Source organism: Lagenorhynchus albirostris, chromosome 7, assembly GCF_949774975.1.
Source record: "Lagenorhynchus albirostris chromosome 7, mLagAlb1.1, whole genome shotgun sequence".
In the NCBI taxonomy this organism is placed as follows: Eukaryota; Metazoa; Chordata; class Mammalia; order Artiodactyla; family Delphinidae; genus Lagenorhynchus; species Lagenorhynchus albirostris.
The window spans coordinates 31,034,382-31,050,938 of NC_083101.1; the positions used below are offsets into that span (position 1 = coordinate 31,034,382).

Sequence of the window (16,557 nt, forward strand, 5' to 3'; positions counted from 1 at the left end):
TTTAACAAAGTTTTTTCAAGAAAACTGATTTAAAATATTAATATTGTTTCTATAATGAAGCAACAAACAACTGGAAAATGTAATCATCTCCCCACAATTCCACCACTAGGCAATCCAAGGAAAGCCCTTGCACACATGTGCATAGAGACAGAAATAAGAATATTTCCTACAGAAAAAGAAAAAATAAAAAAGCTGTAAGAGTATAAAACTTAAAAAAAATAAACAGCAAAGAATCAACCAAACCATCCCTCAGTAGGTATAGTCACACAATGGGATAATATGCAACAATTAAAAAGAATGAATTGCCAATCTGGACAAATCTCAGAAACATAATGTTGAATGAAAAGGTAAGTTGCAAAAAGAAAGTTCATTATGGTATCATTTATGTAAAATCTCCCTAAAATATAATTTATGAATATATGGACATGTAGGGAAAATATGAAAATACGCATAAGAATCATGCAAGGGAATGAAGCCTCTAACTTCACATACATACAACTGACCCTTGAACGATGCGAGGGTTAATCCACATGTAACTTATAGTCAGAACTCCAGATCCATGGTTCCTCCACATCCACGGATTCAACCAACCATGGACTGTGTAGCACTGTAGTGTTTACTATTGAAAAACATCTCCATATAAGTGGAATCGTGCAGTTCAAATCAACATTGTTCAAGGGTCAATTGTAGTTACTTCCGGATCTAGGATAATAGGACTTCAGCCATAGCTGTAATATTTTATATTCCTTGAAAAAATATTTGAAGCACATATGGCATAATTTTAAGATTTGGTCTTGATGGTAGGTGCAATGATGTCTGTTATATTATTTTCTCTGTTTGAATATTTTCATAATTAAAAAGCAATGTGAAGAGATATTTATTGATCATATTGACATTTTAACCAAGTTATTTTTGATCAAGTTTTCTGATATTCCTGTTATAATGCAGGTAAATAATAAGTATTTTCTTTTGTTTTGTTCCCATTGGATCTTACTCAAAGTTTTGTTGCACAATCTCAGAAGAGACTTTAACAATTTTTTTTAACCTTTTGACTCCCTTTACCCACTTCTGTCCTCTTCACTGTACCCCCCCACCTCTGGCAACCACAAATCTGTTCTCTGTATCTATGAGCTTGTTTTTTTTTTCCTTTTCAGATTCCACATATGTATTCCACATATTTATATTTCACAATCGTACAGTATTTGTCTTTCTTTGACTGACTTGTTTCACTTAGTGTAATGCCCTTGAGAACCATACATGTCACAAATGGCAGTATTTCACTTCTTTTTGATGGCTGAATAATATTCCACCGTATATATACACCACAATTGCATTATCCATTCATCTATTGTCGGACACCTAGGTTGTTTCTATATCTTGGCTATTGTAAATAGTGCAGCAATGAACATGGGGTACATATAACAATAAGCATTTGATGAATGAAATGCATGAGAATCATGAAAGCCACTTTGAGAGTCACCTCTTCCCTTCTCAGTTTCTACTTTATTCTACTTCACTTCCTCTCTTTCTTTCTCCTGATTGTTTCAGATAAGTCAGTGATATGTCTTAAACCTCTATGCAAAGTAAGAATGACAATACAGCAAGAAAAAGAATAAGCTATCTTTCCTCTCCAAGATTTTTCTTATATTTATGTCTGTGTCAGGTTAAGGCATACAAAGACTAATTTATGTCTTTTGTTGTTTGCTCTACCCATCAAGCTCATCGTTCACACATTAGAGGGCTGAAAATCTTTAGAGATAGAGCTTCCAGAAATAAATTAAATCTCTTACTTTAAGGTTTGTTTCCTGTTCTATTTTTAAGAAAATTTAAAATAAAATTGCTACCATGAGGGTAAGGATGATGACAGGTGACTTATTCTAAATTTCCCCTAGTTTACTTTAAAATTTTATTTTTCTTATGACAAAAGAGAAGGGGTTTTAACATTGAAAAATATAGTGTTACAGCCTTCTACCATTTCCCCCATGAGCAGTGGGAGAAAGGACTCCTTTTTCTACATTACAATTTCAATATGAACAATAGTAACTAGAACCCACAATATATATAATGTATAGTTATTGTCTGAAAGGAGTTATTCTTGGCCTTGTACAGCAAGATAAGAGTATTAAGAATATGTGTTTATGTTGAGAGATGAGTTCTTTGTTTACCCTTTCAGAGATATAGCTTGAGTCTGAGTATCTTAACTTCTATCAACACCTCTGTCCCAACCTAATCTCCTATATTTCCACCTGGTTCTGCAATACAAACAGGTTCACAAATATCACCAGAAAATAAATCATCTAGTAATATTTGTTCATCTAAACTACCAAGGGATATCTATGAGGTGAAACTCAAGGATCGGCCAAACATATATATTTGGCCCCCAAATCGGAATGCTCAAAATTATCCAACTGACTATGTAAACAGCTAAAGTTATTTCAAGAGCTAGAAGATAAAAACAAAACAAAAACCAAACTTGTTTCATTGATTCATAGGCTGTGTTTAAATAACATATGTACTAAAAGTACATGTTTGCTAACATCAGTAGTGGTTTAATTCAAGTGTCTGTTTTCACACAGGGAATAAAATGGATCAACGTGCATAGTCCTCCCATACTCAGGCAAAAAGATCCCCTGCCCCATAACGTAAGAACAAGCTACAGCTGATCCTTGGGATGGAGAGACTATAGGGGTAGTTACCCAGAAAGGAAACTTAGGACATTTACTTTTTAGCTCTTTATATCGTCATATTTTAAACACAATTTTCAGGATAAAAACCAATCTGTTAGATGCTCTATCTCTTGGAGTAGATGCTCTATCTCTTGGAGAAGGCAGATATAATATCGTCTCTGGCAAATAAACATCTTATTTTGAGATAACCTGGAGTAGCTTTTTTTTTCATCCTATTATTCCGAATTTCCTAAAATTTCCAAGTCTTTGTCTCTTCCGTAGCAAACATTATAGAAAGGGAGGTACAGTGGGGAAAGGGTGCAGGAAGTTTAACCCAAAAGATGCTGGAGAAATTGTTTGCTGGTACAAAGTTGGAGCAACTCAACAAAATCATTTATGAACAAAAGAAGTTGCACACTATACAAGTTCTCAATATCCCACTAAAGAAAACTGCCCAGTGGAGAGAGTCAACTCTAAGATTTCTTTTTCTCTGTATGGGCTCCAAGGCAAAAGGCCATCAACTAACATCATCTGTAAACCTCATTTATTGAATTCCTAAAACATGATATTGATTTTTTAAAAAATAATTTAATCAAAATGCTGCATTCATAATTAATAATATATTCAAGTCACCACTGAAAATAAAAGAAATCTAATAAAACACATTTTGTACCCCATACATGAACCTTGTTCTATGGTTTCCTATTCAAGAAACACTTGGCATATCTCATTAATTCTTTACCAATATGTGTGCTATCAAAATTTCATTATCATAAGATTAAATAATTTTACAAAATAATCCAACTTCTCAGCATAAAAACTGCTACAATTATTCCAATTTGTCTGTAAAGGCAAATAAATACACCTACCTCAACAAATATAAAACACGGGATGATGGAATAACTTCGTTGAGTGTTGTTTCCTACAGCCATTTCTTACAACATGTAGCAAGGCTGCACCGTCTTAAACTGTCCAGGCTGAAATAGAAATAGATAGCATGGTGTTAAGAACCATATGTTTAGCAGTCCTTTAGGTATTTACATAAAAATATCAGCTACCCTCTAGATAAGCAAGCTGTGTACAAACAATGCAAAATACTAATCTACAACACAGTCAAGTCAGACTAATAATCAGTCCAGAGAAGAGAAAGTAATGTATACTAGCCATGAACAGTCTTTGAGCCTAAATGACCAGGTAGGGAGCTCCTGTGCACACAGTTATAGTGAACAGAATTCTAATCGCCTGGTGCTGCACAGTGCCTTAACCCAGTAGACTGTGCTCATGCCATGAACGCAGTTTTTGCGACAAAACATTTGTTATTGTCCATTCTGTATGAATCTCCCCTTTCTGTGCCTGATCCTTGCAGTCTGCCATCTAGGGACGCGTTTATTTCCGCCTTCGCCTCTCCCTTTGGAGCTGACATTTAGCACTGAGGCACTAATCCCTGACTTCTTTCCGTGACCACTCTGCCCTTGCTCCCTTGACTGCAGGGCTATTAACTACTCTGGATTAATACATCACTGATCCCTCTCACTGGGTTCCCTCAGCCGTGTGTGTGTGTGTGTGTGTGTGTGTGTGTGTGTGTGTGTGTGTGTGTGTGTGTGTGTGTGTGTGTGTGTGTGTGTGTGTGTGTGTGTGTGTGTGTGTGTGTGTGTGTGTGTGTGTGTGTGTGTGTGTGTGTGTTTCCAAACACAAAACATTGACTATAAGAATGGAGTAGCTGGCCTATAGCAGAGTATTTTAAATATTTGTTAGAACTCTTCTGTCCTAACTTTGAACTGAGAATATTCCTGTATTAAAAGATCAGTTAATTTTGGTTCTTCTTAAAACAATAACAACAACAAATAGAGATTTTAGACTTTTCTGAAACTTCCACAGCCCAGTAAAAAGAATTTTCCACTATACCTTTTATTCTCTATCCAAAGCAATACTTGACATGTTTCAGGTATCTGCTTTCGAGAGTCATTATTTTTTGTTTGTTCTGTTTCTGTGTCAGACTTGCCAATAGTTCTTACGGATTGTGATACGAAGACTGGCAATGGGGACTGCTAGTCTATGCAACTGGCCAACCGCATTTTTTCTTAAAGGTCATGAATTAATGTTTTTAACTTAATTCTGTCTTTAAGTCCGTCCTTATGTTTTTCCAAAATAAAACTTTAAAATACATTTCCTTCTCTTTTTGAAATGCCAGCTTCTCACGTGTCGACTAAAACTTTCCCTGATCACATGTAACATTATGTGTAGTATTAAGTCCATGCCAATCATAGTGTTTAAATTATTTAATTTTTAGGCAACTTAATTTTTTCAATTAAAATTGGATATTATCTGTTATAAAATATTCATAATATATCTGTTATTTCACATCTATTTCATGATTTAGGAATAAATAATATTTGTTTACAATTAGAAAGGAACCCATCCATAGAACACACATTGAGCTGATTTGGCAACCATGTATTGGTTTTATTTTATCCTCACTTAATCCAAGTATCTTAGAATTCACTTATCAGTATTTATGATTTAGATGAGTCCTACTGTTAGCAACAACTAAACACAGAACCACACATCTGAAAAGAAAATTAAATTTTTAATCACCTTGAAGTAGGTAGGGGCACCAGAAAAAACAAAGGCATCAGACATACCTAGTATTTTCGATGACTTCTCCATACAATTAATAAAAAATAGCAATGAAATGGAGAATACAAGACAGGCTTTGGATATCATATAAAATTCTCCTTTCTATTCACTCTTCTGGTTCAAAATACAAACTAGCTTTTTATATGTGTATGGAGGCTACATATATGCATATATATACACATATATGTATCTATGTATGTGTATTATACATAATCAGTAACTATAGTAAGGTATATTTCACATATAATTCACCCATTTCAAGTGTACAATTCAATGATCTTTCAGTAAATTTACCAAGTTGTACAATGATCATAAAACAATTTTAGCACTTTTTCCTTCACCCCCCAAAATGTCATCCCCACCATCACCTCCCTCACCACCTCTCCAGCCCAGCTAGTCACTATTCTCTATGTCTCTACAGATATGCTTTTTTTGGATATTTCAAATAAATATAATCATACAATATGTGGTCTTTTGACCTGGATTCTTAGCATAATGTTTTTGAAGTTTATTCATGTCATAGTGCACATATCAGTAATTTTTCCTTTTTATTACTGAATGTATTTCATCGTATGGCTATAGAACCTTTACCAATTGGTGGCAATGTAGGTAGTTTCTAATTTTTGCTGTATCCAATATTAGGTTGTATCCAGTATTATGGATAATGATGCTAAGAACATCTGTATACTTTTATTGTAGATGTATACCTAAGAGTGGAATTACTGGGCCATATGCTAAATTGTTTAATTTTTTAAAGGAAACTGCAGAAGTGTTCTCCAAAGTGGTTGTGTCATTTTATACTGCCGCCAGCAACAATAAGCGTTCTCCTTTCTCCACATCCTAACATTTTTATTGCCTATCTTTTTTATTATAGTCATTCGAGTGGGTGTGAGATAATATCTCATTGTAGTTTTCATTTTGTAAATAACAAATGATATCGAGCATCCTTTCAGGTGCTTATTGCCCATTATTCTATCTTCTTTTGTGAAATAAATCAAAAAAAAAACAAAAGATTTGGGTATTTTCAAGATATAAGTGTTCTTTGTATTATTCTGGATAATACAAAGTCCCTTATCAGATGTATATTTTGTCTTTTGACGATTAATGTGCCTTGGTGTGGATTCCTTTAGGTTTATGCTGCTTAGAGATTTCTTACTACTTGAATCTATGGGTTTATGTTTTTTTCCCAAATTTGGGAAAATGTTCAGCCATTATTCCTGGAAAACTTTTTAACCCACTCTCTCATCTCTTTCTGGGACTCCCGTGACATGAATATTAGATCTTCTGTTATAGTCCATCATGTCCCTGACACTCTTAATCACCCCTCCCCAAGTCTATTTTCTCTCTATTGTTCAGATTGGATATTTTCTATTATTCTATCCTCAAGTTCACTGACTCTTTCCTCTATCATCCCCATTATGGTGTTGAGCCAAGTCCATCCACTGAGTTTATGTTAGTTGTTATATTTCTTAGTTCTAAAATTTATATTTGCTTTTTCTTTATATTTTCTATTTCTTTGCTGAAACTCTATTTCTTTGCTGAGACTATTTTTTCATGTTTCAAGCATGTCTGTAAGTATTTATTAAAGTACTTTTATGATGGCCACTTAAATTATTGTCAGATAATTTTATATCATCTTGGTTTTGGTGTCTGTTGATGGTCTTTTCTTATTCAGTTTGCGATCTTCCTGGTTCTTGGTATGAAGAGTGATTTTCGACTGACCTTGGGTTGTTACATTACAAGACTCAGGATCCTGTTTAAAGCTTATGTTTTATCATACTTCCTCTGACACTCCTCTAGTAGGTATGTGGAATGTCACCTTGTTAGTGCCATGTGAAGGTAGAAGTCCGGGTTCTCCACTTGGCTTCCTCTGACAGCTAGTTGGGGAGGGACCCCTTTTGCTGGGCAGCAGTAGAGTTCAGGCTCCTCAATAGGGCCCCATTGATACCACCCTGGTTGGGGAGGGGGTTAGGTACTTCTTTGCGGCTCCCCACATGGCCTCCACTGACACTATGGCCTTGCTATTGTTGTGTAATAATAATACTGAATTTCCACTAGTCCCCCTCTGATACCACTCCAGGGAGGAGGAAGTAGGGATGCCTCATTACTGCCTAAAGCGGGTAAAAGTCTAGGCTCCTCCCCATGTTTTCCCCTGATACTGTAGAGCAGGGATGGAGGCCTACTCATTACGGCCCAGCATGAACTAAAGTCCTGGTTCCCTACTCGGCCTTCTCTGATATGACCCCAGCAGGAGACTAGGGGAGCCTCCTTAGAGCATGGCAAGGGTAGAAGTCCAGGGTCCCCACTTGGTCTTTGCTGACAGAGACAGAGATAGGACTGAAGTTTTTCTGTGGTTTTTGGATATAGTCAAAGGGTTATTTTCTAAAAGTTTGCTGCATTGCTAGGCTGCCCTTTTCCAGGCCCTTTGGCTAGAGAGGTGGCAGGCTTTCTTGGGGCTGTTTTGTCTGCAAGTATCAATAACCCAGGTTGCCAGCTTCTCCAATATCCAGTCTGAGATATGAGGTAAAAAGAAATCCTGGGAACTCACTATTGTGTTGGTTGTTATGTGAGGTCCCCAGCCAGTGCACCTTTTCTTTGTCTGAGCTTTGTCTACATGTAACGTCCAAGATTTTTGGTTGATGTAGTGGGAGGGATGGGGAACGTACATCTTACTCCATCCTCTCAGAAGCAAAAGCCTCCAGAAGTCTTTTTAAAAGAGTACCAAATGGCAGTGACCAAGGTTCTCGTATAGGCTAGCCCCGCTGTGTTCTCATGAATTTGAGTCTTTTGGTGCCCAAGGTTTCAAAATACCAGAATAGCATTATTTGTTTGTTCAGTTGTGAGTCCCTAATTCATGCCAGGTATCCCATTAGACACAACTAGAAGCAATGAATTAGCCAAATACCCTGTGTTTAAGGGACTAATAGTCATTAAGAATAGATTGCTATACTTGTTTGTATATTTGTTTTTCAATAGCAGCACAAATGACCAATTCTAACTCTTGAGGTCAGGGATCTCTTATCCAACTGGCATAGTAGATACACTGTCTAGGACCCATAATACTTTTAGGGGCCTTTGAAAACATTTAAATTTTTTTTTAAATAATAAATTTTTAGGTTAGGTACAAAAATATTTTAATATATTATTAAATTCAGTTTTATACTAATTCAACTATATAAATTTTAACTTTAATAGAGAAAAGGGTCCACAAAGGCAAAATTTCTTAAAGTCTACAAAAGTAATAAGACAGTCCTAGCTGGGAGAAAGTTAAGGAAAGGTTTCTTAGAGGAGATAGCTATTTAAGTTGATTAAAATAAAGGTAGCTGCTCCCCTATAAGAGGAGGACAAGAGAAGCATTTCAGCTAAAGGGAACGGCAAGAGCTAAGGTTCCAAAGATATAAGCTGGCCTAACATATGTTTGGGAAACTAAAATCACTACCAGCTCAAATGAAAACATTCGAGGATAAGTATAGATGTTACCAAAATTTATGTATAATACACATAGCGTTTTATACACAAACTCAGAAGCAGAACACCTCAAGGATAAGAAATACAAGGTTGGTTCATTTCCGTATCAGATAAGAACATAGGAGAAAAAAGAGAATATTGACAGACAGTACTGTTTCCTAGTAATTAACTCAGACAGAGCTCTTCATTTCTAGGCAGGTAAGTATATTATAAAACAGACCCGGCTAATAAAGGAGTCAATGACATCTCATGTATTTCCATTGGATTTTCCATGTAATTCCCTCTTGTTCATAAGAAGTGTAACAATTCCTACTCACCCCAGAACAAATACAAAAATAATTGCTGATTATAAAGTATCTGTTTTAGTGAGACTGGAAATGGATGGTGATGGAGCATGGTCATAGCTAGATGGGGACAAATGCATTGATTTCTAAGTTATGCAAAGTCGGCTCTAGCTGAGCAGTCAATGAAGTAGCAAGGAGCACAAATGCCCTTGAGAAAGAGTCACCATGTTTCAGTGGACCTTCTGCCCAGCCTTGGTGTGAATCTAGTATTTCCAGTGGCCAAAGTCACAGCCTGTGGCCCTCCTCAGGGGCCCAGAGTCTATGATTTTAGGGAAGCTAGAGCTTGCTCTTTCTATAGAATATTTTGAGCTAATTTGGCTAAAAATACCATGGTGATTCCCTTCAAAGTTAGAATGATATGAATTAATCAAGTTCACTAAGACAAAAATCTAAAAAACAAATAGGCGACAAGGCCAGCAGAAATGGTGCTTTTCTGAGTAAGCCCCAGTTCTGCATTCTGAGGCCACATTGATTTAGGACAGTGTTTCTCAAGCCCATCACTGTAGGTACTGTGGGCTGGAAAATGCTTTATCGTGAGGGGCTGTCCTGAGTACCGTTGGTGTTTAGTTACATCGCTGGCCTCTACCCACAAGACACCAATAGCAGCAACACTCCTCCCCCAATATTGTGACAACTAAAAATGTCTCCAGACATTGCCAGATACTCCCCTGCAAGGTGGGAAGGAGCAGGGGATGGAGATAGCCTTGGGGGAGAACCACTAATTTCAAAGGATTGAAAGCAGAGGCCCTAGGACATGAGAATTTTTGAGCTGGTGAAGAACTTGCTTCACCAGGGATAAAGGCCACAGTTTTGCCCAAGGGGACAAGCCTATTCCTGCCTAGTACCTAACAGAGGAAAATATGGAAATTGTCAAGATGCCTTACTGGCATTTGGGGAAACAGAGGTACTATAAGTGGTAGTTACTACCACTTTGAATCTCAAAAGAAAGCAGGGCTGTTTTACCCACTGGGGACTATAGGCCCAACTCCCAGGGCCTGTGAGCTATTTAACAACCCATGAAAATATATAAGAAATTTAAAAAAGGCAGCAAAACTATGTAAAACCAAATGAATAACTATGTAAGTGTATACCTAAAAATATAAAATTCTTGCAATTTCATTACTCAATTTAGTGTTAACAATTAATTTGAAAGTGATTTGTAGGTGAAATTCTTAATTCTAAAAATTCCTTTGCTAAGAAACTTTAAATAATTGTAAATTAATAGTTTCAAAAGAAAAGCCGTAAAAATCTTTTCATGCAAAATAAAGATTTACTGTCAGATCACTCATTATGTGTTTATCTTCATATGGAGTGGGGCCTCAAAAAGTGAGTGTCAAAAACAAGGTTAAACAACCTTAAAATAACCCTGGAGGGATTTTGCTTTCAGCCAAGTGAAAGTAACTAAGACTGGATTTCATGCCTGGCACAACTAAAAGATACAGACAAAATAAATGAGCCGATGGTATTCAAGGCACTGGATGTGAGGCAATAAAGGGCAGTGATCCCTGAAAGATGGGAACAAACAGAGGAAAGCCCTACAACTGCCCTAGCTTACTGCCTGGAGAGAGTCTCCAGTACACGGCACAGAGAGGGGAACCCAGAAGAATGGCCCGTGAGCTCCCTGAGTTGAATAGACAGAGATGGGGATGTGGGGAGGCCCAAGGGACTGGAGTTCACAAGGCAGAGAACCAGAGAGAATTCTGCACAGATGGAGTTGGGTTGCCCTGCAGAGAGTCCCCTCGAGTCTTCAGCAGAGTACTGATGAGCATGGGAGAAACTAGCTAAGGCCGGGAGTGAAACCATCCAAAAGGATTAGAGAAAAATCATCGTCAGGGCTCACAGGAGACTAAGAATACCTTCTGTTCCCACCAACCCAGGTTAAAAGACACCTAACTCACCAGATAGCAGGCAGAAGACTTTAGTTTGGGTTAACTAATAACTCCAATATTAAAACATTTCTCATCCAGGGACCAAAAGTATCCCTAGAGAGTTGTTTTTCTTTGTCCGTCGCAGGAAACCGAGTATTTATTGAGATCCTGGGCCACTGAGTGATGTGCTTTCCCCTGGTGTCACGGGGCCCCAGAAGCAAGAATATGTTGCATAATCCACGACCCAGGGCGCATCAAAGGCACCTCTGACATGAGTTCTACAACACAAACTTTCTAGGATTTCCTCAAAATTGGGTTGGTGTAAGATTGAAATGAGATTATGTCTAGCAAGGGGAAAAATAGGGCTTATTTTTATGTGATCTACATCTTAATTGGAGGTAAGGGGGGTGGGGATTGGAGTAGAAAAGGGAAAATTAAAAGGTGAAAAATGAGTTGTGAGAGTTACACTTCATTTTGTTCCCCAGTACTCAGGGTGAGCCGTAATCCCCAAATCCAGCTCATCTTTAACACGTGTTAAATAGGCATTAACTTCCTTGGTGGCATTGACCTACCCCTCGCTGTTCTGGATCATTTCTATTCAGTGCATTACCTCCAACCAGGATCACAGTGTGCATTTAATTTCCCAAAGCTGGGAAACCTAACTATGTATTTTTTTAAAAAAGCAACTAAAACATTAAGAGATAGGAAAAAATCGAAAGAGATTGTAGATGAGTGCAAAAGAGATTTCATCACAAGATGGTGTGGGATTTAGGACAGTACTACTCAGGCTTTCAAGAGAAATGCTTTACTCTGTTCAATTTCAGAGATGCTTTTCAAAGCTTATAAAGATGCTTTTCAAAGCTTGTAAAGAATGACAGTGTGAAAGCCCCACATTATAGGAGAGTAGCATTGACACCCCCCCACCTTTTGGTCCAGTCTCTCCCTTCCACAGTGTCTCACAGCTAGATCCATGGCTCAGCCCTTGAGTCAGCCCAGAATAAGGCAGAGAGATACAAAGAGCGTGAGACCCACGATCCAGGAAAATCTAGAGTTCAGTCAAATCTTTACAAAATAAAGACTCTGGGGCCCTGTGAAGGTACCAGGGCCCCACATTGTTCTTGAGTGGCTTTTCAGACCCGGGGATAGTTCCAGGTTCCCTCTGGGCTCCCGTATTACATTGGCCTGGTCTCTATGACCAGCCATTGGCTTTGTTCCTACTGCTTAAATCTGATGACTCACTCTCATACCTCAGTCTCTTTCCAAGCCTGCAGTCCTATGTGGACTGCACTCAGTAACTAGGACTCAGATAGATGCTCATTTATCTAGGTGAGTCCTTTGAACCTACAAGTATGCCTGGTTCATACTTCAGCCCTAAGCCTGAATGGATAGTCTGCAGACAGCCATGTCCCCTTGCATCTAGGATCCCTGTTGCTGGACCTCTCACAGCTAAGGCACAAGATTGCCTGGCTAATGTCTGAGCTTGTTATAACTTTTAGACTGTTCCAGTCCCATTTTGCAACCATCTCCACCCCATGCCCATCCCCAGCCTCTTGGCACTCCAGCCACTCACTCAGTTTCTGCAACATGCCAAGCTCTTTCTCACCTCTCATGTACTACATCTTGGAGAACTCTTTCCTCCTCCATTATTTGCTCTTCCTTCAGATCTGCAGTTAAATGCCATTTTCAATGGGTAAGTTTCCTTAATTGCCCTGACTGGTTCAGTTCTATTACACACTACCATGCTCCTTCAGAGTATTTATTGTGTAATTGTTTAATATCTATTCCTTTTCTAGGAATGTTTGTCTGTCTTGCTCAGCACTGCAACTTTTGTACTTTGCACAGTGCCAAGCAGATAGTAGGTACACAGTAAATGCTGACACTAACAGTGTGCCTCAGCCATTCAGCTCCATCGTTTGATTTCACATTTGCTCTGGGTCCATTCCTTACTCCTGACGCAGTCCTAATCTAGGTCTTGGTCAATCCTTTCCAGGTCGTGCATGAACTGAACAATATGGTACTAATGTAGGTCTTGGGTCAAGCCCTTCTGCCCACCCCAACCAGTTAAGACCCTCTATACCTTGGACCCAAAGAACAATGAAAAGTGAAGTGTCTGAAAGTCCTAGAAATCAAAATGTAAGCCAGAACACATTTCAAAATGTAAAACTGAAAGGGGAAATTATTCAGCTGGATTCTACCTCTGGGGTCTTTTGACTGTTAAAAAAAAATTGCTTTAGATTGTTGCTTTAAAAGGTATATGCCTTAAAGTTAAAAGTTTAAGTTGGAAAAAAAGAGTCCAAGTCTACCTAAAAGTAAGCTGTCTCTGTTAGAGACTGATCTTCTATAAACAAAGAGCACAAGGATGATGCAGACTGCAAAGCTCAGCAGGTGACCTGAGACACTTGGAAGAAAGCAGAAAGCATATGAATGTCGAAATAGCTGATGGGAAGGAGTACCTAGGACCATCGGATGGGCCACCACCAGGAGAACTACTTAATAGGAAGACAGCGCCCAAACCAGCAGGGTGTTTCCCTAATTTCTTTTTCAATTGTTGATATTGTTGACCCCTAATTTTATACCAGGAAAAAGAAAAAAACAAAGCGGGAAGTAGCAGGCACAAAGAGCTTTTCTTAATTATGAAGCAGTGAGTTAATGTTTCTTTCAATAAAATCAAAGGCTAGAAGGAAATGAGGTTTTGATGCTCCATGAAACTGAAACCTTGAAGCATCGGAGCAAGAACCAGAAGTATGCGTGTGCACGCACGCGCACACACACACACACACACACACACACACCTCCCCCTCAGAAATGCTTAAAGGTAGTAAACGTTGCCCCTCAGGCAGTGTTGTGCTCAGCTTAAAGTCTGGGGAGAAAATAGGCAGAGAACATGCTGAATTGCTCTTAATTAAAAAGTAGTGAATGTGATCTTAAATATAATTAAGTACAGGTCTTCCTTGCTTTATGGTAGAATTCCATCCTGATAAACCCATCGTAAAACTGAAAATTCTATCCTGGTAGAATTCCATCCTGATAAACTCATCATAAACTGAAAATATCCTGTCAAAAATGCATTTAATTTACCTAACCTACTGAACATTGTAGCTTAGCTTAGCCTACCTTAAACATGCTCAGAACACTTACAATTAGCCTACAGTTGGGCAAAGTCACTTAACACAAAGCCTATTTTATAATAAAGTGTTGACTATCTCAGGTAATTTATTTAATACTGTACTGACTGTGAAAAACAGAATGGTTGTATGGGTACAAAATGGTTATAAGTGTATCAGTTGTTTACCCTTGCGATCACGTGGCCCTCTGCAAGCTGCAGCTCAGTACCCTGCCCAGTATCACAAGAGTACTATACCTCATATGTTAGCCCAGGAAAAGATCACAATTCGAAGTACGGTTTCTGCTGAATGGCTTTCACACCATTGTAAAGTCGAAAAATCTTAAGTCCAACCATATTAAGTTGGGGACTGAGTGTTTCTCCTGTATCTGGCTCTGGTTATAAAATTTCAACTATAATTTCAAAAGTAATTGCAGTTAACAAAATTTATAATGATGTTATGATCTGTGTTATAGGACTGACTATATTAAAGGTAAAGATTGTTTTATTATGGTCTTCCACACCGTTCCAACGAAAAATGCCCATTGATAAGATTTAAGGTAAACTTGTACTATGTTAAAGTCTGTTCTAAAATGAGCCGCATTTTGGAAAGGCTCTGATGTACCTAGTACCGTAATGCCTTTTTACTAAACTATTTTGAAGACAGGCATTGAGAAGAGGTGCCATTTTGTCCATTCACCCATCAATGAGGTTTTATTTAATACTAAGTGCAAAGCCTTAGGCTTTGAGTGATGCAAATACAAGTCAGTCATTGACAGCCAGTAGCTTACAACCTAGTACGAATGCAAATGCAGTCAAATGCAGTCTATTTATAAAATGATATCATTGATGAGAATTCACAGGAAGGAGAGGCTGTTTCCATTGATGATATCTGAGGCGGACCAGTGAGGACAGGTAAGTGATCAACACGCCCAGGATGGATTTCTAGGCATTAGGACTGGAATGAGCAAAGTATGGAGTAGAACAGCCCCGACCATACCTACGGTCTGGAATTACGGTTAGGCAAGTTTGGCCAGCATGTAGGAGATGAAAATAGCATTGGGTATCGCTAGAGGACTGGGGCTGGGTTGTTGAATGCAAGCTAAGGATATTAGATTCTCTCCATTTGGTTTGGCTTACAGAATGTAAGAGGGGTGTGGGTGGGTGAAACCAGAGTTAGCAAGACTTACGAGGGGCCACCATCATCTAGGTGAGACATAATCAGAACCATGCAAGAACTGGCTTCAATCTAGTTTTTTTTTTAATTTGAGATGAACAGGGAGAAGAGGTAAATAGGAGCACCTGTTTGAATTGGGGCCTCTGTAAAGTGGCCTAGAAGGGAACTTGTTATGTTATGAAGGTCAGAAGGACTAGAGTGTTCTTTCAGACTTCCAAGTCATTGGTCCCTCTATTTCCCTTTGAATTCTGTTCTGATTCGCATCTCCAGGGCCACCGTGGGTTTCTAATGATCTCTTCTAAGAGATGGGGTCACTAATTAAATGGAGAGAAACGAAGCAAAAGTTCAAGTCCAGGGTGAGAAACTGCCGGAGAAGAGAAGATAGGTCCCACAGTCTAGAATTCTAAAGAAGTTGCACAGGAAAGTCCTTTTGGGGACTGGTGGTTCCAGGATGTTAGACAGCCCTTTATGGTCTTGCCTGCAGGGGTGTATGTCACAAGCTGTTCTGAGCAGTGGGGAGGCTGTGATACTGTTGTTTGGCCAAGCAAGGCTGCATTTTCCAATTTAAAGCTAAGCTGCCCAGGAGCCAAGCGGTTTGTTTTCCAGAAGACAAGGAGAGAGAGGAGAGGAGAGGAGAGGAGAGGAGAGGAGAGGGGAGGGGAGGGGAGGGGAGGGGAGGGGAGGGGAGGGGAGGGGAGGGGAGGGGAGGGGAAAGAGTGTGTGTGTGTGTGTGTGTGTGTGTGTGTGTGTGTGTGTGTGTGAGACAGACACAGACACAAACATCCGAGAGTTGAGATACCAAATCTCTCCTCATATCAACTCTCTGGAACAGAGTGATTCTGTTTTTGTCATTAGATCCTCAATCCTCGGGCGCCCTCAGAGATCACAGCCAGGAAGGCCCTATGCCCTCATGACAGGGTAATTAATTAGCTCTGTTGGACCCTGCTAGAGTCTCACAGGAGACAGGAAGAAACAGTGAAAGGAATTCCCTTTCACCACAGGAGATTTCAGAGGAGGATTAGACAACCCTGGCGTAGGCCTTGGTTTGCCTGCTGTGCACCCAAGGGAGGACTGCAGGTATTCTGTGACGGACCCAAACTTAGAATTCTGCATGCGTATAATAATAATGATAACATTGTCCACTAGTCACCTTGATAAATACGTATTGAGGACTTTCCCATGCCAGGCTTTATACAGGGTTATGGTTTTAGCTTTTACATTTAACACTATAATATTTCTTGAGTTAACCTGCATATGGTATGGAGATATGCCGACCAGTCTTTTCAGTATTGCA

The 16,557-nt window shown here is 38.9% G+C and overlaps 1 protein-coding gene across 3 annotated transcripts in view; it reads right to left on the minus strand.

Annotated features, from left to right (window-relative positions):
* PLPPR1 (phospholipid phosphatase related 1) overlaps positions 1-16,557 on the minus strand; it is a 269,965-nt gene that overhangs the window by 119,160 nt on the left and 134,248 nt on the right. For all 3 annotated transcript variants that reach the window (XM_060153375.1, XM_060153373.1, XM_060153374.1), the window contains exon 2: positions 3,536-3,643. In XM_060153375.1, the coding sequence (XP_060009358.1) occupies positions 3,536-3,598 (63 nt within the window). In that variant the 5' untranslated portion in view covers positions 3,599-3,643. The remainder of the gene's footprint in view (positions 1-3,535; positions 3,644-16,557) is intronic.